This window comes from Podarcis bocagei, assembly GCF_964188305.1.
Source record: "Podarcis bocagei genome assembly, chromosome: Z".
NCBI classification, from domain to species: Eukaryota; Metazoa; Chordata; class Lepidosauria; order Squamata; family Lacertidae; genus Podarcis; species Podarcis bocagei.
The window spans coordinates 2,495,731-2,518,456 of NC_138140.1; the positions used below are offsets into that span (position 1 = coordinate 2,495,731).

The following is a 22,726-nucleotide window of genomic DNA, read 5'->3' on the forward strand; positions in this document are numbered from 1 at the left end:
AGGAAGGATATCATGAAACAATATATCCTATCCTGCCTCCCACAACATTCACTAACTATCTAATTGACATTACATTTGGCTCACCAGGCTAGGTCCTCCCGTGGAGCCAAGAAACTTTAGAAACAAATCCTATCTGCTTCATTCCTTCCCAAGATACTAAAAATTGAATGTTTGCACAGAAAGTGCAAAAATGAAAAGGACAGGCCCTGGTAGCAAGTTACAGACCCGATCCACAGTCCTACACACACAGGAAGGCATGTGGCCACCTGTCCAGTTATCTGGAGCTTTGTGACCTGTTTAAGAAATGCAGTTAATAGATGCATCACATTCTCCCACCTGTGTGTGCCCCCTTTTCCTCCTTGATCAGCCGCAACTTCAAGCGAAGCACCAGCCCATCTTGTATGCAAGGGTGCAGTCTCAGCATCCATGTGGTGCTGCCGTTGGGTCTGGTGCTGAAGCTCCAGTGACTGCAGAGTGCGGTGGCCAGATTGCTGGTGGGGTCACCTGGCCGACCATGTGTGGCCCCCTTGTTGAGGCATCTGCACTGGCTGCCCATCTGCTACTGGGTCAGGGTCAAGGCCCTTGTATTAATTCACAAAGCCCTGGGCAACTTGGGTCCAGGGTACCTAAGACCCTTATATCCCAGCTTGATCACTCAGATCATCAGCAGAAGCATCACTGGTCCAGTTGGTGAGGCTTGTTTGACAACAAGAAACTGAGACTTTAGTCTCATCGACCCAGTCCTGTGGGACACTCTGCCACTAAGGACCCAGTTGGTCTACTCTGAGTAGGACCAGCACTGGATATAACCTAAGGGGCAGAAGAGAAATTTCATTTGGCCTGAGCCCACTGAACCCATTTGCATCTCCTGGATTAATATACAGTTCGGAATAAAATTTTTCTTTGGATTTCACACCTATCTGAATTTTGCACTGTACTCTCCAACTCAGAAAAAAATGTACCACAATGGATAAGAAAAAGAAACACACACATTTCCAGTAAAAACACATTTAGAAATATTTTTTAAAATTATTAACGTGGATTTAATTACAGATGATTGCTGTATGAACAGAAGGAAAGAACCCTGTTGGAGCCAACCAAATCATAGCAACAAAAGAAGCTGCTTTATACAGAGTCATAGGTTTGGTCCATCTAGTTCAGTATTGTCTGCACTGACTGGCAGCAGCTCTCCAGGGTTTCAGGCTGAGAGTCTCTTCCAGGCTTACCTGGAGGTGCCACAGGGAACTGAACCTCTGACCTTCTGCACACCAAGCAGTTGCTCCGCCACTGAGGCACTGCCCTACTCTCAAGCAAGCACCATTATGCTTGCAGGAGTGACCAGGCAGATGGCTCTGGGAAGCTGCCAAGCAGGGCAGCTGGGATAGCTCACTCAATAGAGCATGACATACTTAATCTCAGGGCCATGGGTTCGAAACCCACAATGGACAAAATATTCCTGTATGGCAGAGGGGTGGACCAACCTTCAGGATCCCTTCCAACTCTACAATTCTATGGTTCTGTGAAAGCAGCAGCAGCAGCCCCACCCTTAGGTTCTGAGGCAGACTGCCTCTGACTATGGAGGCTCCACTCCCAACTGGTGTGACAGGTCAGCCCCATCGGCCTGCTCCCACCTCACCTGTCATCTGGGGGGCAGCCATTCTATGAAACTGCCTTACAGGGGCAGATGGGAAGCAGAAGAGCTCACTCCACCAGCCCCTGAACTGTGCCAGGTGATTATGATAGGAATCTGTGCCTGGGTTTTTCTTTTTCCTTTTCCCTCCCTGCAGCTTACCCCTTGTGTGTTACAGTCTTCTTCTTTTTTTAAAGGGAAATGTGCAAGTCTGCGAGGGCAGGGACTGCCTCATTCTGATTCTATGCAAGCCGCCCTGGCAGGCTTTTTGGATGGAAAGCAATAAAACAAGCCAATACATAAGTGATTGTCGTGGCTCAAAATGAACATAAAAGCAACCCTGTTGGGTCAAGCCAAAGGTCCACCGAGTCCAACCTCCCGTTTCCCACAGGGGTCAAACTCTCAGGAGTGCACACCCACCCACCCCGAAAGCAGGGCATCTGGCCAGCAGCCTTCCTGGGTGTCAATGGGTGCACCTTACCTCGAAGCAGAAATCCTGCCCCAGGATGCTGCTATGAACAGGCTTAATGACCACTTCTTCCTCCATGCTGAGATCCAGGGCCTCCACAGCGCTACTTGGACTGAGCAGTGACTCGTGGGAGCGAGATTCCTTCAGCCTGGGCATTAGATGGGATCTGGAGGGAGAGGAAGGCAAGAACAGTGAAGATCAGAGCCACACCCTTCCAGCACCACGGAAAGGACCAAGCACCGCTTTTCACGATAGCCCTTGAAAAATGAAGTGTCAGGTTGGACCAACAGCACACCTAGATTGTATTTAGGAATGTAACAATCTGTCTCACTATTTATTTATCAAATTTCTATACCACTCATCATCCGAGGGTCAGTTTACAATACCAAAACACAAAAACACATACATTGTACCTGGTCAGACCATTGGCCCCATCCTGCTCAGTATTGTTTACCCAATCTCGGTCCTCCAGATGTTTTGAGACTACAGTTCCCAACATCCCTGACCACTGGTCCTGCTAGCTAGGGATGATGGGAGTTGTAGGCCAAAAACATCTGGAGGGCCGAGGTTGAAGAAGCCTGCTTTACACTGACGGGTAGTAGCTCAATATTGTCCACCAGGCTTTCCTGGATTTCCGGCAGGGGGTCTCTCCCAGCCCCACCTGGAGAGGTTAGCGGGGCTCAAACCGGTGACTTTCCCTGATCTACAGCCCTTCCCACCCATACAGGTCCCCAAAGTAGCTCACAAGAGCAATAAAACAAGGTAAAACAATAGGATTGGGTTAAAAACCAATAAGGAAGAGCAATAAGCCATCAGCACCATTGTAAACCAAGACTCTGAGGATCAGAGATTTTAAATAGAATAGAGATTTTAAATAGAAGCCTGCTAACACATTAAATAGAAGCCTGCTAACTGAAAAAAGCTCAACAACTTTGGTTGGCTCTTTGGTTGGCCCTCACGGCCCTTCACTTCACCAAATCTGGCCCTCTTTGAAAAAAAGTTTGGACACCACTGTATCTAATGAAACATGCTGGCTATACAGTGGACGCTTTGGCTACGAACGTGATCCATGCGGGATGCACGTTTGCAACCCGCAGCATTCGCAGCCCGCAGCAGCGCGTCTGCGCACACACGGGTTGCAATTTGACGCTTCTGTGCATGCACAAAGTGCAATTTAGCGCTTCTGCGCATGCAAGACCACCAAAACCCGGAAGTAACCTGTTCCGGTACTTTCAGGTTTCGGCGGGTGCGTAACCTGAAAAAACGCAAGCTGAAGTGGCTGTAACCCGAGGTATGACTGTATTAAGGGCTTGAGAGAGCACCTTCTCTCTTTGGAAGCCGAAGCAGGAGGGGCTGCTAAACGCAGTTGGTGGGGCTGTGTGGGGCTTGGTAGGTCACAAGCTAGGGTGGCTCACGGTGCACCCTTGCATTTAAGCATTAGCCAGGTAGCCACAGGTAACCTAGAATTGCATATGTGCAGGTGAGTGAGCACACAGAGAAGGGAAGAGCACTATGTCCTCTCTGGCAGCAGGAAGGTGTGTGTGCTCCACTGGGCTAGCAAACATGTTTGCAGGCTACTAACCTTCTTGGGCTCATGGTCAAGGCTGACTGAATGGGATCTTTGGTTGTGCGAGATCAAGCAGGGAATTCAGGGAAAGGAAAGGCAGATTTGAGAGGATTGGCAACAGCTGGTAGGAACTCCCTCCAGAAAGAGGTGTGTCAGGCACCTTGATTATTCGGCTTCCGGCAAATGCCTTTTGACACATGAGGAGTGCATATTTTTTAGAACACACCTTATTTTTTGTGATTGTAGGCTGTTTTAAACAGTTTCTAATGCTGTGTTTTAGTGCTGCAACCTGCCCCGTGACCTTAAGATAAAGTGCGGGTAATTACTAATGATAATAATTTTACATTCCTGGGTTTGAATGAAAATCTGCTGAAGATTGTTGTGTGATCTTTTCCCGCCCACAGAAAGGGAAAGGAAGCCGGCTCCAGAACATTTCCCGCCCCTCATTTCTTTGGACAATGATGGGAATAATTTTAAGTCAGGCACAACAATGCAGCAAGGACAGAATGGGCATTGTTGAGGTCCCAGAGCAGCTTAAAAGAAAACAAATACTCGGGGTGTCTTGGAAAAGAGCAAAGACGCAGGATAAATGAAAACCTCCCTGCAGATAGTGACAAAAACCAGTGCAGATTTTCACAACCATCTGTTTCCCCCCTTATCCCTCCCTTGGATCATTGGAATGGGTTGTAAACTTGAAATTTGGGCTCCAGGGATGATGCAGAAAGTTGAAGGTACCCCATAAGGAGGAAGGGAACACCTGGCAAGAACAGAACTTTATGGAAGACCCATAACTCAGTGGTGGAACACCTGTTTTGCATGCAGAAGGTCCCATACACACAAAATTAAGACGCCAAGTACCACCATCACATCTGCGTTCCTATTTTCTTATTCCCCAAATATCTATTCTATTCTATTCTATTCTATTCTATTCTATTCTATTCTATTCTATTCTATTCTATTCTATTCTATTCTATTCTATTCTATTCTATTCTATTCTTATATTGCATTCCATTTCCACCCCACCTTTTTTCTGAAGCTGGCATATGTTAGGTAAAGGTAAAGGGACCCACTGACCATTAGGTCCAGTTGTGACCGACTCTGGGGTTGCGGGGCTCATCTCGCTTTATTGGTCGAGGAGCCAGTGTTTGTCCGCAGACAGCTTCCAGATCATGTGGCCAGCATGACTAAGCCGCTTCTGGCGAACCAGAGCAGCGCACGGAAACGCCGTTTACCTTCCCGCCGGAGCGGTACCTATTTATCTACTTGCACTTTGACGTGCTTTTGAACTGCTAGGATGGCAGGAGCTGGGACCGAGCAACGGGAGCTCACCCCGTTGCAGGATTCGAACCACTGCCTTCTGATCGGCAAGTCCTAGGCTCTGTGGTTTAACCCACAGCGTCACCCGCGTCCCTATATGTTAGGTACTTCCTCTCATTTAATCCCCACAGCAACCCTGTGAGGTAGGTTAGGCTGAGAGGCAGCGACTGGCCCCCGAGGCCCTACAGTCAGCTTCACGGCTGAGTGGAGATTTGAACCCTTGTCTCCCAGGTCCTAATCCAATGCTCTAACCACACCACACTGGATCTCTCTTCCAGATGGGAAACCCTTTCAATAAGACCACATGCATCAAAAGAAAAGAAGGGAGCATAGCGTTTTTTGCTTCCAGACAATTGGCTGTGCCCAGATACAAACTGCACCAGCTATTTAAATCAATCCATTGCCTTTTCTTAATAATAAGGGTTCCCATCACACAGCAATGTCCTTGGCGCTTGCAAAGTATAGAACAGGTCTCTGCTGAAGGGGATTTACAATCCAGAAACTGCTAGAATCATAGAATCATAGAACCATAGAGTTGGAAGAGACCACAAGGGCCATCAAGTCCAATCCCCTGCCAAGCAGGAAACACCATCAGAGCACTCCTGACATATGATGTGGGGACACAATGGAAACTGAAGAAGCATGGAGGCTTGGGATGTTGTGTTGTGTGGAGGGAGAGGCAGAAGAAGGTTCTGCGTCTATAGAAGTCCCAAGTTCTTAGGTTGGGCTAAAGTATGGCTCTCCTAGGGTGAAACCGGGCAACGCTTCTTCATCAGATGATGCAACTCTATTATTTAAACTGGGTACTGAGCAATCATTAAATATTATCATTATTATTAATTGCATTTATATCCCACCTTTTCCCCTCCAAGGAGCTCAAGGCAGCTACATGGTCCTCCCCCCCTCAGTTTAATTCTCACAACCACCCCGCGAGGTAGGCTGGGCTGAGAAGCCAGCTCAAGGTCACACCCAGAGAACTTCATGGCCCAACAGAGATTTGAACCCTGGTCTCCCATGTCCTACTCAGAAATGCTAACCACTACACCATTCTGGATTGCGACGCCTCTCTATTGTACATGCAGAAGGGAAAGGAGATAGCTCCCTGGCCCCAGGGAGCCTACAGTTTAAAGGCTGACAGTTATGGGAAAGGAAATGGGGCGGCAGCTCAGACACCGGGAGCTGATGCTTTGTGTGTGGAGGGTCCGTCCCCCCCCCCCATTCAATTCTCAGCAAGTCTGGGGAAGGGCTGGCGAAGACCAACCTACCTGAAATTCCCTGGAAGGCTACAGCTCAGTGGCAGAGCCCATGCTTTGCCCACAGAAGGTTCCAGGACCCAATTTCTAAAATCCCCTGCCTGAAAAACCCCAGGGAACATCTGCTGTTAGTGTCCGTGCAGGCAGCTACCAACACTCCAAAAGGCCGTTGCAGGAGAGGCGCAAAGGGGTTAAGCTTTTGGGGATGCTGCTTTCTCCGGAACAGAGATCAGCCCTGTCCTCCCTCCCCTCCCCAAGCCTCACCAAAAAGGACTTCCATCGCTGCCCCATCACCGCCTCGCAGCTGTGGCCTGGCATGGAACATCTGCTGCGGGAGAAGTCAGGCGAGAGCTGGGCACCTCCTATTCTGTGCCGAAAAAGCTTGAGAAAAGGGGAAACTGAACGGGGGGGGGGGCTCTCCCCCACTGCTCCCAACCACCTGGTTCCCCCCTCCTCGCCCATCCCACCTCCTTTCCCCTCCTCTGGCCCCCGCTCAGCATCGCCTAAGCAGCAGAGGCACACAAACACACACTGTGAGCTTTGAGCTTGATCTGGCTCCCGCGGCTGCTGATTGGCTGCTCTGTAGCTGGGGAAGGGAGCCACAGCTGCCGAAAATGTCAACATCCGTGCGCTTGTGAGCAAGCAAATGAGCACCCGCTGCGCACTGTGAGGAACGTGGAGGAGCGGTGCCATGGACCCCGCAGTTCAGGGCCTGGGACAAGTGGTGAGGTGGTGTCAGATTGGTGGTCCAAAGAGATCTCCCCAAAAGCAGATAGATGTAAGAAGAGCCTGGTTGCTGAATCATGCCCGTGGCGCACCTCGCCCAGGATCCTGTTCTCACAGTGGCCAACCAGATCATCCAGTTGTAAACTTAGGACCACCAAAGAGTCGTCCAGTCCGACCCCTGCAACACAGGAGTCACAGATAAGGAATCACTAACAGGTGGCCACCCAACCTTCGTGTCAAAACCTCCAGTACGTTTCCGAGCACAATTCAAAGTGTTGGTGCTGACCTTTAAAGCCCTAAACGGTCTTGGTCCAGTATACCTGAAGGAGCGTCTCCACCTCCATCGTTCTGCCTGGACACTGAGGTCCAGCTCCGAGGGCCTTCTGGCAGTTCCCTCCCTGCGAGAAGCCAAGTTACAGGGAACCAGGCAGAGGGCCTTCTCGGTAGTGGCACCCGCCCTGTGGAACACCCTCCCACCAGAATGTCCAAGATAACAACTACCAGACTTTTAGAAGACATCTGAAGGCAGCCTTGTTCAGGGAAGCTTTTAATGTTTGATGCATTACTGTATTTTAATGCTGAGTAAAGAAGTTATTCCTTTTATCTGTCCTGAATCTTACAACACTCAGCTTCATCAGATGTCCACAAAGTCTAGTGTTATATAAATTTAATAAACGGTAACAATGATGAAATAAATAAATAAATAAATAAATAAATAATCCTCCAAAGTGAAGGGAGGGGGGCTTTATCTGGGCTTCATGGAAGGGTCCTATTTCCTAGCTCTATGGCATGGGTCAGCAAACTTTTTCAGCAGGGGGCCGGTCCACTGTCCCTCAGACTTTGTGGGGGGGGGGGCGGACTATATATTTTTTTTGGGGGGGGGAATAATGAGTGAATTCCTATGCCCCATAAATAACCCAGAGATGAATTTTAAATAAAAGCACACATTCTACGCATGTAAAAACACACTGGTTGCCGGAGGCCAGATTTAGAGGGTGATTGGGCCGGATCCAGCCCCCAGGCCTTAGTTTGCCTACCCATGCTCTAGACCAGTGTTCCCCAACCTTGGGCCTCCAGCTGTTTTTGGACTACAACTCCCATAATCCCTAGCTAGCAAGACCAGTGGTCAGGGATGATGGGAACTGTAGTCCAAAAACAGCTGGAGGCCCAAGGTTGGGGAACACTGCCTAGACCAGCCTTTCTCAACCTGTGGGTCACCAGATGTTGTTGAACTACAACTCCCATCACCCCTAGCTAGCAAGGCCAGATCTCAGGGATGATGGGAGTTGTAGTCCAACAACATCTGGGGACCCACAGGTTGAGAACCGCTGCTCTAGGGCATTTACTTGCTATATGCTTGCTAACTATGCCGTTTGCTTGCGACTAAAACTGGAACCTGCATACACTGAGCGGTTCAAGTGAGAGCCTAGCCCAATGCTCCAGCCAACTGACGGGCTGATTGGATGAATGGTTTATGCCCTCTAATTTTGCTACCAGCTCTTTAAGTCTCCAAGCTGCAACCTGACCTGCTCCTTCCTCGCAGCCACAGAAGCGCTGCCCCCCACTTCCTCTGGCGCTGGCACCAACAATTTCCTAGGGCTTAATGAGTGACCCAGAATCTTCCAGAGATGAAAAAGCAGAGCACCCCCCCCTCCCCATGAGTTCAGCTCATGGAGGAGCGGAGGTTGCCAGCCAGTGGTCAGGAAAGCATCGCAGCACAGTCCTACCCATGTGTACTCAGGAGGAAGCGGGTGCAGGATTGTGGCCTTGTGCAGAAAGGTGGTGGGCTGATGGGAGGTGCTTAAGCAGAGCTCGGATGGCCACCTGCCAGTGGTTCTTTAGCTATGATTCCTTCATTGCAGGGGTTGAACGAAATGACCTTTGGGGTTACATTCCAAATCTACAATTGCATGATTCTACAGTTTATATAGTCAAAGTGACCTTAAGGTCCACGAATAACCATAGTTTAGAGGTCCCGGGCCCTAAGGAAGCCAGATTATCCTCCACCAGGGCCAGGGCCTTCTCAGTGATGGCTCCCACCTGGTGGAATGCTCTGTCCCAGGAGACCAGGGCCCTGCAGGATTTCACTTCCTTCCGCAGGGCCTGTAAGACAGAGCTATTCCACCTGGCTTTTAATTTGAATTCAGCCTGATCTTTTATTCTCCTTCCTTCCCTCCCCTTTTTATGAAGATTCCCCACTCTGGGATCCCACAGCTAATTCTCCCCTGGTCTCCTCGTTGGCCCAAGTAGGACTAATTTAGCCAGCTAGCCCTGGTGATCATCTAATGTTTATTGGATGGATTACCACCCTCAATTGATTTTTGAATTCTAAATTTATTGTTATTCATGTTTTTATGCTGTTTTTTGTTGCATCAATTACGTGTTTTACATTTGTTGTTAGCCGCCCTGAGCCCGGTTTTCTGAACCGGGAAGGGCGGGGTATAAATATTTATGTATGTATGTATGTATGTATGTATGTATGTTGTCACAATGAATATATTACTTCTAAAAGTGTAAGACCAGTCTTCTGGACATGTGCAGAGCACCATCACGGCGATCCTTCAGCTCAGATTCCTGCATTTGCAGGGGGCTGACTAGAGGACCCCTGAGGTCCCCACCAACTCTGCAATTCTATGGTCCAAAGCCTCAGCAACTGCCTGCAACAGCCCTTCCCCAATCCTTCATGATTACTCATAAAAGGAAAGGGCTCCGTCATAACCTAGAAACATCCATCCCTCCAAAGGCTGGAGCCTTTCCCAGCAAATCAATCACTCAGCCCCCTGCTGACACATCCGTTCTTCTCTCTGACTTCCTTCAAAGGTTCACTCTTGATAGATGACTCTACCTGAACCCAGAGACCAGAAAGAAGTGGTGGGATGCATCCTGCTCAGGTCTCAGGAGACCGCTTAGTTGCGACCTTCATGGGTTGCTGTGAAATGACCCGGTTGCCCTCTCCCTCTCTCTCTTAGCAAACAATTCCGCGTACTCTTTCAAAAGATGGATGCTAATACCAGCCCACTGTGTGGGAGCACAGGGTTTAAACCAGTATTCCTGTGGATAAGAGCATACGAAGAGCCTGCTGGGTCAGACCAAGGGCTCATCCAGTCCAGCATCCTCTTCTCATGGTGGCCAACCAATGAGAAACCCTGCAGGCATGGCCTGAGAACAAGAGCAATCCTCTCTCCTCCTTCTCGCACCTGGTATCCAGAAGCCTTGCTGCCTCCAAGCTGTTGTGGCTTGCAACCATCGGCAGCCCTCTCCTCCATGAAACTCTCCAGTAGCTTTTGGTGACCATCACTGCCTCCTTTGGAAGTGAGTTCCATAGTTAAACTATGCGCTGAGTAAATAAATACTTTCTTTTATCCATCCTGAATAACAATAATATAGTATTAATTTATTATTTATACCCCGCCCATCTGGCTGGGCTTCCCCAGCCACTTGGGGCAGCTTCCAACAAAGATTAAAAATGCATTAAAATGTCACACATTACAAACTTCCCTAAACAGGGCTGCCTTCAGATGTCTTCTAAAAGTCTGGTAGTTGTTCTTCTCTTTGACATCTGCTGGAAGGGCGTTCCACAGGGCAGGTGCCACTACCGAGAAGGCCCTCTGCCTGGTTCCCTGTAACTTGGCTTCTCGCAGGGAGGGAACCGCCAGAAGGCCCTCAGCACTGGACCTCAGTGTCTGGGCTGAACAATGGGGGTGGAGACGCTCCTTCGGGTATACTGGGTCGAGGCTGTTTAGGGCTTTAAAGGTCAGCACCAATACTTTGAATTGTGCTCGGAAACGTACTGGGAGCTAATGTAGATCTTTCAAGACCGGTGTTATGTGGTCTTGGCAGCCACTCCCAGTCACCAGTCTAGCTGCCGCGTTCTGGATTAGTTGTAGTTTCCGGGTCACCTTCAAAGGTAGCCCCACATAGAGCGCATTGCAGTAGTCCAAGCAGGAGATAACCAGAGCATGCACCACTCTGGCGAGACAGTCTGCGGGCAGGTAGGGTCTCAGCCTGCGTACCAGATGGAGCTGATAAACAGCTGCCCTGGAAACAGAATTGACGTGTGCCTCCATGGACAGCTGTGAGTCCAAAATGACTCCCAGGCTGTGCACCTGGTCCTTCAGGGGCACAGTTGCCCCATTCAGAACCAGGGAGTCCACCACACCTGCCCGCCTCCTGTCCCCCCAAAAACAGTACTTCCAACTTCTACCATATCACCTCTTTCTTGCCCTCCAGAATGAGAACATTTCTTTGTAGGTGAGCAGCTTCATCCCCTTGACCTTACTTCCTCTGTCAAAGGCAGTCTGCCTCTGAATGCCAGTCCCTGGAATCACAGGTGGGGAGAGTTGGTGTTGCCCTCAGGCCAGGCTTTCCATGGGCACCTGGCTGGCCACTCTGAAGAGGGCTGGACTAAGTGGAGTTTTGGTCTGACCCAGAAGTTGGCTTGTTCTGATACTATTAGGGGCCCCTTGCTCTCTGCTCCACAGGAGCTGCCAGCTGGAGAAAGAAAGTCACTAGCTGTTCTAGGTGGGACAGGTGCACACACCAACTTAGAATGCCCCTGGACTAGGGATTCGACTCGTGTGAAACTAGAATGGGCCAATTCGATGCCAGCATCCTATGTACATAGGTACATACAAAAAGGTAAAGGGACCCCTGACCGTTAGGTCCAGTCGTGGACGAATGTGGGGTTGCAGCACTCATCTCGCTTTATTGGCCGAGGGAGCCAGCGTACAGCTTCCAGGTCATGTGGCCAGCATGACTAAGCCGCTTCTGGCGAACCAGAGCAGCACACGGAAACGCCGTTTACCTTCCCGCCGGAGTGGTACCTATTTATCTATTTGCACTTTGACGTGCTTTCGAACTGCTAGGTTGGCAGGAGCAGGGACCGAGCAACGGGAGCTCACCCCGTCACAGGGATTCGAACCACCGACCTTCCGATCAGCAAGCCCTAGGTTCAGTGGTTTAACCCACAAAACCACTCGCGTCCCTACAATTTATACACTGCTTGATTGTAAAAAGCCTCAAAGCAGTTTACGAAAAGATGGAACAATAAAAGTACCACTAAGAAAAATTAACAGCAATAACTTCAGACATTTCAAAAGTTAAAACAACAATAGACGAATAACAGATTAAGACTTGCATTAACTTTCTGAACACCTGGGTAGGTTTGTCTAACAAAAGTGTTTTTAGCAGGTGCTGTAAAGGGTACAGTGAAGGTGCCTGCTTCATCTCAAGAGGCAGAGAGTTCCAAAGCTCCCAGTTGCCTTGTGCTCACTCAGTCTGGGCTGCTGGACATTGAGAGAGGCTGTACATCTCAGCTAGGTTTGTCGTTTGTCCAGTTTTGGGCTTGCGTCTGAAGAAACGGAGCTTCCAGATCAGCCGTGAAGAACTATAATATCCACAATGCTTGGAGACCTCTTTAGAGGGCTGAAATCCAGACACCCTGCCTCCAATCAAATTAGTCCACAAGGCTGCCGGGAAGACAAGGGTGAGGGCAGAGGGGCAGGAGTCATGGAAGATCTTTCAGAGAGCTACTCATCCGCTACATGTGTCTTGTGAAATCAGGCTAATGAACAGGATTTATGGCTTGGCAGTTACGATTCAGAAAAGGGTGCCTTTGCAACAAGAAGGAGCAACAGCCCCTGGGCTGGAGGGTGATGTATATCAGCCATGGAAGCCCAATGGAACCTCTTTCTTCAGAGGCAGTCTACCCTGGAATACCACGTGAGGCAAAAACAGCAGGAGAAGGGCCCCAGACTCAACGCAGAAACATCTGGGAAGAGGTTGGCACTACACAAAGTAGGCTGCTGCCATCTTTCCAGGGAGAAGGTACTTCTCAGGGGTTTAACGGAGCAAAAGTGGCATTGACAACCATTTTTATCTCCACTTTTCCCACGCAAGGTGGAAGCTTCAGCCAATGTTCAGGTGTCTGACAGGCCTTGAACACAGCTGGGATGCCACAAAGTTGTGGGAGAGAAGGAGCCAAAAACGTGTCTTGTGAAACCGACTCTTTGAACTGCAAAGGAAAAACTGAGGCTGCAGAAAGGCCTTTGCTTTCGGACTCTCCCCATCCCACCGCTCTGCGGTCATCTCGACATTGACACAATAAGGCTCTTTTTGCAGTAAGGTTCCTCCAGGTGCGCTACTGCTCACTTGCGTGCTGGTAAAATGCAACCACCCCACCACAAAAGCGCTGCGATAGAGGCAATGAATGAGAACTGCTCCAAGGTTGCTTTTTGGCAGTGTGTTATCTATGTGCTACTGTGCATCTGCAATTGCCGGGGCAAGGACAGGAAGTTGTGGACGCAGAGCACTCTGTGCAGAAGTCAGGAAGAAAAGGAAGGTTGAGTGGGGAGGGGGTAGTGGTTAGGGCGTTGGACCGGGATGTAGGAGAGGTCAGAGTTCAAATCCACACTCGGGGCAGTCTCTCAGCCTAGCCTTCCTCACAGGGTTGTTGTTGGTGGGGGGTGAAATGAGGAGGGGGGAGCAGTGTGTGCACTACCTCGAGCTCCTTGTAGGAAACATGGGGTGTAAATATACCAAAACATGACAACTGATAATAGTATCTCTTTGACCACTTTGGGAAGCGGGACTAGACAGGCCCTTGGCCTAAACCGACAGGCCTCTTCTGACGCCTTTAAGCAGGGGTCAGCAAACTTTTTCAACAGGGGGCCAGTCAACTGTCCCTCAGACCTTGTGGGTGGCCAGACTATAATTTTTTTTTTGGGGGGGGATGAACGGATTCCTATGCCCCACAAATAACCCAGAGGTGCATTTTAAATAAAAGGACACATTCTCCTCATGTAATAACACACTGATTCCCGGACCGTCCGCAGGCCGGATTTAGAAGGTGATTGGGCCGGATCCGGCCCCCGGGCCTTAGTTTGCCTACCCATGCTCTTAAGAATTGAGAGGAGGCTGAAGCAGGGAACGCAACCGGGCCAGAAGGTGGGCAGAGCTGAGAGTTTCTCACAGCCCTGAGTCACACAGGTGAGGGAAGCTGGAAGTCCCCATATTGATTGGAATTAACCAGGCACATCTTTGGCCGCAGGGGCCTCAGGAGCAGCTAATTACGCCATCTCTCTGCGCGGCAGGCCACAAGGCTGAGCTTCCTGCCAGTCTGCTGGCGAAGCCCGCTCATACCTTGGGGATCTGCTCTTATCTCGCACACCCACCCCTCACCTTCCTAAGTCTCCAGGCACCGTGTCCCACCCAATGGCTGAGCACACACTGGGGATGTGAGGGACCAGCGAGAAAGGGTCTGTGTTCAATGCTGAAAGGCGGCTTGTCTGGAGCAGGGCTGCCGATTCCTAAACTGGGACGGCTGCTTGCGCATGCACGTCAACTAGAAGTATTAATACGCCCCACGTGTTACGCTTTGAAGAGGAGGAAAGGCCTGGAATGCAAACTTTCAGAGGGATGCGCTGGATTGGTTTTGAAGCCTCTCACTCACCTTCCATGCCTTTTTTTTTTTTGGGTGGGTGGGGAGTTCCTGGCCTTTATTTCTGTGGGCCACCAATAAGCCAGCACTGCAAATACTAAGACAAACAAACAAAAAAAACCTCAACGACTGGATTATGGTATCCAAATCAATGAGATCTGCATACTTTAGCATCAGAGAAGATGGCCCAGGAACTCCCAGGGATCTCCTCCACTTCTGAGGTTACCAGCTGCCTGTCTTGCTCTGGGGTCCCAGGTGTGAGGGTTGTGGGTATCCTCTCAAGTCCTCCCGCCTCTCCCAATTTGCATTTATTTATTTAAGTGTGGAGTTGGGTGGCTGGTTGTTGTTTTTTTTAAAGTTCAGTAGGACTGTAAGAATGCAAGAAGAGCCCGTTGGATCAGGCCAGTAGTCTCTCCAGTCCAGCATCCTGCTCTCACAGTGGTCAGCCAGACGTCAGTGGGAAACCAGGGAGCAGGATCCAACCACAAGAGCAATATTCTCCTGCCTGCAGATTCCAGGGGCATCACTGCCTCCAACTTCAGATTCAGAGAAGGCTCAGCTTTCAGGTCTTCCTTGACTGGGGAAGTGGGAGGTGTACACCCTTACTTATTTATATCACAAGCCTTGTATACTGTTTAATAATAATAATAAATTTCTAAGCTGTTTCCATAAAATATTCATTACAAAATAGCAATAAAATAAGACTTTTAAAAACAGGAGACAAAATAATATCAAAATATAGGTAAAATAAAAACATTTTAAAAAACAAATTTTTGCCTAAACGAAACAGGTTTTGACAGGGTCTGAAAGCAGTATAACGATGGCACCTGCCTAATATCAATAGGCAGGGAGTTCCATATAACTTTCTGGTTTAAAATGCTAAGGTATAAACTACTGTGCAACTCTCCCCTTCCGAAAACCCTGGCTAGTAGCCATTAAGAAGGACTTTCTGCATTAAGAAGGACTTTCTTTCGCCTGTCCTGAATCTTCCACAAGTTCTAGTGTTTCAAGAGTGGGAGAAAACCTTTTCACTATCCACTTTCTCCACACCATGCAGAGTCTTACAAACTTCTATCATGTCATCTCTTACCTGCCTTTTATCCAATCTAAAAATTACCAAAGGTTGCAACCTTTTCTCACAGAGGAGTCCCTCCATCCCCTTTCTGAACCTTTCCCAACTCAACAATATCGTTTTTGAGGCGAGGTGTCTCAAATCGAACACAGCACCATAGACTCGTAGTACAACATTATGATATTGACAGTTTTTAAATATTTAATTCCCTAGTATCAAATTAAATGCATGGAGGAAGAGAGGGCTACTGGTGCCTATTGATGGCTATGGGGAAGCTCCAGATTCAGGGGCAGTCTACCTTTAAATAACAGCTTCTGGGGGGGAGAAGGAGAAGGCTACTGCGCTTACATCACCTGGCTGGACACTGCGGGGAAACAGGATGCTGAGTTGATTGGGCCTTTGGCCTGACTCAGCAGGGCTCGGCTCAGCACAGTGAGTCAGGTGGAAACTGAGATGGGGAGGGATGCTCCACAGAGGGCCGATTGTACTTCCTCTCATCTCTGCTCTGCTTTAAAAATAAAATATTTGCAGGCATGCAAAGAAAATGTTTTGATTTGGGAAATCAGAGAAATGTCGCTTCAGACAGTGCAAGAGAGCCCTCAAGTTGGGGATGGGGAAATCTGCTCATCCACCTCAGTGGATGTCAGCAGAGGTCAGAAGACCTCTGTGTCCTTTGCCATCCCATCTGAGGCAAAAGAGCAGGAAGCGAAGGAAGTAGCCTGCAATGCAGTGTGTGGTGACCCCACCACCCAATTGGCGTGAAATTGGCGCGAAACCCTCCCTGTTCATTCACTTGCTAAATGCAACGCACCTTCCAGGCATTGCTCCGCTTCTACATACCATTCCCTGTCCCACCGATGTTTTGTGACTCTTCCCTCTTTGCAAACATTGCTATAGAGCTCAGCAGGAGCGAAAAAAGTGACCAATGGGAAGTCTGCATGGCCCTAAGGAAATCTCAGAAGCCACCAAGTTGGGAGAAGGCCACAGTTCAGTGGCGGAACACCTGCTCAGGGTGCAGAAGTCAATCTCTGCCACCTTCAAAGCATTAGGTAGAAGTTGAGGTGAAAGGAAGACCACCTGCTCCATTTACTGCCCCATAACCTTCCAAGTGCCATGGCACACTACTGCTGAGGTCCAAAGCAGCAGCAGCAGTTTCCTGCATTGAAAAAAGTTCATCCAGCTGGATGGAAGCAAACCAAGAACTACAATTGTGAAGAGCTGCAAAGGGTAGCCTCATCTCAGGACGGGAAGTTAAGAAGCATCTGTGCATTCAACCTGTCACTTGGATGCAAGAGAGGCACAGCTGAAAGAACAAAGAATCACACAGGGACACGACAGGCAAACTCATTGCAGTTGAACAGATAAAGGCTTCTAGGAGGCCAAAGTAACTTGCAAATATCCAACCACATCACACAGTTCTGTGACACAGCACGTTAAGAGTAGGCCCTGGAATTATCGCAACTATCTTCACAACGCCCCTGCAAAGGAGGCCAGTATTAGGCAAGGACTACAAACTGAGAGAACACGATGCAGCAACTTTGCTGAAAGGCAAGCTGCCCACATGTGTCTTTAGACAGTGCCCTAGATGCTACTGGTAACTCCAGTATCCAACACCAAGAGTTCAGGGCAGAAGAATAAGCAAATAACCAAAGTTCGTCAGAATCAAACAAACCTGCCAGCCAGAAGCTGCAACCAAGCCAGAGCTTTGGTTTGCAAACTATGTCTTGCAAGCAACTTCCAGCTCATGCCTGCAGTTCTATTTGGATGTCTGAGAAAACTTGTGGTTGCTACAAGTCTGGAAAGGAAGGGTAGAACCTGCAAGAGAGGAGAGGGAGGCAAGAGAAGGATCATGCAAAGGCTTATGAAATGTTCCTGATCGGATTTTGCGATGTCTGAATTAAGTCGGAGTTGATAGGCACTGGGCTGCATTTGCTAATTGCTCCAGATACGCATCATCTCCTTAAGTGCAAAAGAGCTGTGATGGGTTAGACGGAAAGGGCAGGGAAACTGGGGCCCTCCCAGCTGAGCAGCCAGCATGGCCAATGGCTAAGGACAATGGAAGACGCAGTCCAAAGACATCTGGATGGCCAGAGCTTCCCCACCCTCCGAATGCCAGGCCCAGAGGCCCACAACCAGGGGACAAAAGTGGGTGCCTGTCTCACTCTAGGCTGCTTCCCAGCAACCAGAATTCAAGAGTTAAACCAAGAAGTTGGAGGCAGCAATGCTTCCTGAAAACCATGCGAGGACAGAGCGCTGCTCTTCTGCTCAAATCCTGCTTGCATCTGGTTGGCGACTGTGAGAAGAGAATGCTGGACTAGCTGGGCCTTGATGGCTAGATGCCAACTGATGAGACTGATCCTCCACGAATATTGCCTCATCTGCCTTTCACAGCCATCTAAGCTTAAATAGTGACTAATGCATACAGTGGTACCTCTGGATGTGAACAGGATCCGTACCGGAGCCCCGTTCGCTTCCTGAAGCGAAAGCAACCCGCATCTGTGAGTGCGCGATTTGCCGCTTCCACGCATGCGCGTGAAGTCATTTTGAGCATCTGTGCATGCGCAAGCAGCGAAACCCAGAAGTAACGCGTTCCGTTACTTCCGGGTCGCCGTGGAGTGTAACCTAAAAATGCTCAACCTGAAGCATATTTAACCCGAGGTACGACTGTATATTGTGGCAGTGAGTTCCTTAAGCCCATTAAGCATAGTGGAAGAAACCCTTTGATCTGCTCCTGAATTCCCTGCAGCTCCTTTCACTGGTCAATTCTCCCCACCCCACTGATGGAGAAAAACTCCACCCGTGCAATTACTGTATCACATCATTTTATCACCATCGTCCTTTTTCCTGTCACTTAGCTGTCTACAAGGGGGCTCCTTCCTTTGGCCCAGAAGGGTGGCAGCTGCCTCTTCAGAACCGGTCATAAGAACATAAGAACCTAAGAAGAGCCTGCAGGATGAGGCCCACGGTCCAATCCTAAAGCCATCCAAGTTGTTGGCCATCACTGCCTCCTGGGAGAGCAAATGCCATAGTTTTAACTGGGTCCATTCCGAGGACAGTACATGAACAGAACATGCCCATCCACCTCACCCTCAAGAAGACCCTTGACGAGCATCTCATTTCAAGTTAATTTCACAGCCATAATGGATTTTTCAGAAAGTATTTCGAGAACATATTTACTCTCCAACATCTTACTTCCTTTCGCGTTTGGAATATCGCCCCTCCCTGCTCTCTTACAATTTCTACCTAATTCCCCAAGTCATCCCAATCCTTGAATAATTCCAGGTAGTTTCTTTCTTTCTTTTTAATCAATAGCTGACAGACTTGTCAAATTACTTCGGGGACCAACAAAGCAATTTTTAAACATTCATAAACCCTTGCGCTGAATTTTAAGAGCGAAAAGGTGAGGGCTGAACAAAAATGATCAAGCAGGATTACGGTTTTGTAAACGAGAATTTAATTCATCATTAATGAATCATTTTGCAGAAGCTGGCTTGGTCCCCCCCCCCCACTCCTAACCTGTTGCAAAAATGGCAGAGCAAGAGATGGGGAAAGCCCAGGTGGGAAAAGAAAGAGGGGGGCGAGGAGCGAGGCGAACGTGCAGCAGCCCCGACCCGATTATTTCCTTGGAAGTCCCAAATTTCTAGAGGCTCCAGTATACAATAGTGTATTAATACAATCACAGAATTGTAGAGTTGGAAGGGATCTCCGAGGGTCATCTAGTCCAACCCAGGAAGGTAGCCTTCCTTCCTTCCTTCCTTCCTCTGTTCAGTGACTAATTAAGGCAGCAAAGAGGGGCTGGTGGGCCAGGTAGGGGCTGGCTATTCGTGGTGTGAGAAGCTCCACTGCAGAAGCATGCAGAGGGGATGTGACTCAAGGAACATCCCAAGGGGGTTGCAGATTAGAAAGAGAGGAAATGTTTGCAGTCAGAGGGTCACATTCCATCAATCTCTTGAGGGCCACATGGCAGCTGTGGGCAGGGCCAGGGGCAAAAGCTGGTAAGGGGCAAAACCCCTTGCTTACAGGACTTGCAATGGCTGCCGATTTGCTACCGGGCCAAGTTTAAGGTGTTGTTACTAACATAAAAGGTAAAGGTAAAGGGACCCCTGACCATTAGGTCTGGTTGTGGACGACTCTGGGGTTGTGGCGCTCATCTCGTTTTACTGGCTGAGGGAGCCGGCGTACAGCTTCCAGGTCATGTGGCCAGCATGACTAAGCCGCTTCTGGCGAACCAGAGCAGCGCACGGAAATGCCATTTACCTTCCCACCGGAGTGGTACCTATTTATCTACTTGCACTTTGACGTGCTTTCGAACTGCTAGGTGGGCAGGAGCAGGGACCGAGCAACGGGAGCTCACCCCATCATGGGGTTTCGAACCGCCGACCTTCTGATCGGCAAGCCCAAGAGGCTTAGTGGTTTAGACCACAGTGCCACCCATGTCCCCTGTTACTAACATACATTGCTTGAGAGAGAGCCTTATCCCTTTATGCACCCAGTGAATTACTGTGGTCTGTGGGAGTCTCTCCTGCAAGCTCCAAAGACCTCAGGAGCCAACTTCGCAGTAACTCGGAGCAGGGCTTTTAGTGTGGCTGCCCCTGTCCTGTGCAATGGCATTCCTGTTTGAGATACTGCAGGTGCCCACTATCTTCATTCACTAGAAGAAGTGGGACAGATTTTTGTCCCATCAGGTTTTCATGGATAAATGGGTCTTTACCACGTATTTCCTGGTCTAAAACTATTTTATGTGTAAATCACATTGAGACTGTGGTTTAGAAGGCAATTAATAAATTAACGGCAATAACAGCAACAAGGATAACTGCATCCCTGGAATAGCTCAGTCGGTAGAGCATGAGACTCTTAATCTCAAGGTTGTGGGTTTGAGCCCCACAACGAGCAAAACGATTCCTACATTTACAGGGGGTTGGACTAGATGACCCTTGGGATCCCTTCAAATTCTACAATTCTAATATTCTATGTTGCTGCTGTTGAGCCTTCTGTATGCTCGATGTATTAACATTGGTGCAAGTGACTCTCCTGGTGGTAGGGGATGAATACATAAATTCTACTACTATTATTATTATTAATAATAATAAATTCTCCTCTAAAGCCAAAAGGATACCTACCTCCTGCTGTGTCCCAGGGCACTCAGAAAACACAAAACCCCTAAAACAGAGAGTGCAGCTCCCTTTCATTTTAATCTTCCTCAGAGGCTGATTCATTATTGACAATGGAACCAGTGGTGAGACAGGCAAGGAGACAAGTGTGCTGGTGGGGGGGGGCGGAAACGGCTGTCGCACAACCCCACTCCCTTCACCCTCCAACCTGACAGCCCCAAACGGCTGTAGATCTGCAGAAAATTTGAAAAAACCCCACCCATAATGTCTTTCTTCGAAGGATTTTATTCCTGCCCCCCCACCCCTCCACTCTGCCGCACAATATCCAAGTGACCTAGATATGACAGTTGTTTGCAAATATCTAATTCCAACTCAAGCTTTCCTTTTCTCTCTCTCCCTCCTCCTTTCCTTCCCAAGCATGGGAAAGGCAGCTCTCAGCCAGCATCTGCCCCAATTATTTCCTCGGACTGCAAAAAGGAACATATCTGGGAGGCTGGAAATAATTAATGCAAACAGCTTTAGCCATGGATTTTTTTAAAAAAGGAGAAGAAGAGAGGTGGGTGGGAGGGAGGGCAAGAGAGGGAAAAAGTCAGGCAATCGACTTGAGCGTTTGACATTTTCAGAGCAATGAGGACTGCTGAAAAGGGAATTTGGTGTTCTTGCACCCTAGTGTGGTGCTTCACATGAGATACTGGGGAGAAAGGGGTAATCTTAGCCCTGTCTTGGCCCTGAACACAGGAAGCAACAGCAAAAATGACAACAGCTCTGAGCACACACAAAGAGCCCAGAAAGAGGAACTATCTGTAAGATTTTGGTAATTGCCACCAATGCCCTTATCTGGTCAGGTGAAGCACTGGGAAGTCCTGGCCAATGTGATGGATGATGCTTTGTGAAGAAAGATCTCATCCTCTTCTCACAGTGGCCAGCCAGATGTCCACTATGGGAAATCCGCAAGCAGGTCCTGGGCACCAGAGCATTGCTCACCCCACTCCTGTGGCTTCTGGGAACTGGGATTGAGAAGCACCACTGACTCCAACCGTGGAGGCAGAGATCAGCCACCACGTAATTAATGCAAATAATGATTATTGTGGGGGCGGGGGCAGAGGGAGAGAAGGTTTGAAGCCTACCTGCAAACACAAAAGTGCCATTAAGGGTTATTCAGACCTGATTATGAGAACTCCGGTCTTCCCACACCCCAACGGCAAAAAGTGCCGCAGAACAGCCACACTCGCCAGGGTGTGTCAATCTCAAGAATTCAATATAATTCCTTGAGTAAACACACCTAGGACTCAGCTAAGGCAAACATGAGGTTTCCTTGTTAAGTGACTTTTCTTGGAGGTAAGAAACACCTCAAGGACACCAGCATGAAAGGGTAACTCAAATGGGCCAAATCATCAGAGGGGTGATATTCTGAGTCTAAACCATCTCTGGCCCTCCAGATATTTGGGATTACAATTCCCATCATCCCTGACCACCGGTCCTGTTAGCTAGGGATGATGGGAATTGTAGTCCCAAACATCTGGAGGGCCGGAGTTTGCCTATGCCTGGTCTAAACCTCCCCCCCCCCCAACTGTTCTCTCTGGACCCCCTGAATGCTCAGTGTCAGATTCCTTCAGGGATATGTGTAAGGTCACACATGGCCACTAAATCCAGAATAATTCCAGCTCCTGAGTTCCATGCTCTGTATAGAATCACAGAACCACAGAGTTGGAAAGGAACCTGCAAGGGTCATCTAGTCCAGCCCTCTGCAAGGCAGGAAGCACAGCTATAGCATCCCTGGCAGGTGGCCAGCCAACCCCTGCTTAACAACCTCCAAGGAAGGAGAGTCTACCACCTCCCAAGGGAGACAACTTCACTCTCAAACAGCTCTGACCCTCAGAAAGTTATTCCTAATGTTTAGTCAGAGTCTCATTTCTTGTCACTTGGATCCATTGGTTTGGGTCCTGTGCTGTAGAGCAGCAGCTTGCTCCATCTTCCATGTGACAGCCCTTCAGATATTTGAAGATTATAATATTAGCAATCCAGTAACATCTATTATACTACTGAATTGCCAGTAGTATATATGTGAAAAGCATCTAGGGGTCTTAGTAGACCACAATGCCAATGTACTGGAAGAAGCAAAGATCACCAGTGTTGAAGCAAT

General features: G+C 48.9%; 1 protein-coding gene and 1 long non-coding RNA gene across 11 annotated transcripts in view; one reads left to right on the forward strand and one right to left on the reverse strand.

Moving 5' to 3' along the window:
- LOC308579117 overlaps positions 1-22,726 on the forward strand; it is a 522,075-nt gene that overhangs the window by 267,575 nt on the left and 231,774 nt on the right. The window lies entirely within an intron of this gene.
- The window catches only part of DAB2IP (DAB2 interacting protein), a 319,383-nt gene that overhangs the window by 72,346 nt on the left and 224,311 nt on the right, over positions 1-22,726 (reverse strand). For all 10 annotated transcript variants that reach the window (XM_081179660.1, XM_081179662.1, XM_081179664.1 and 7 more), the window contains one exon: positions 2,112-2,265. In XM_081179660.1, the coding sequence (XP_081035786.1) occupies positions 2,112-2,265 (154 nt within the window). The remainder of the gene's footprint in view (positions 1-2,111; positions 2,266-22,726) is intronic.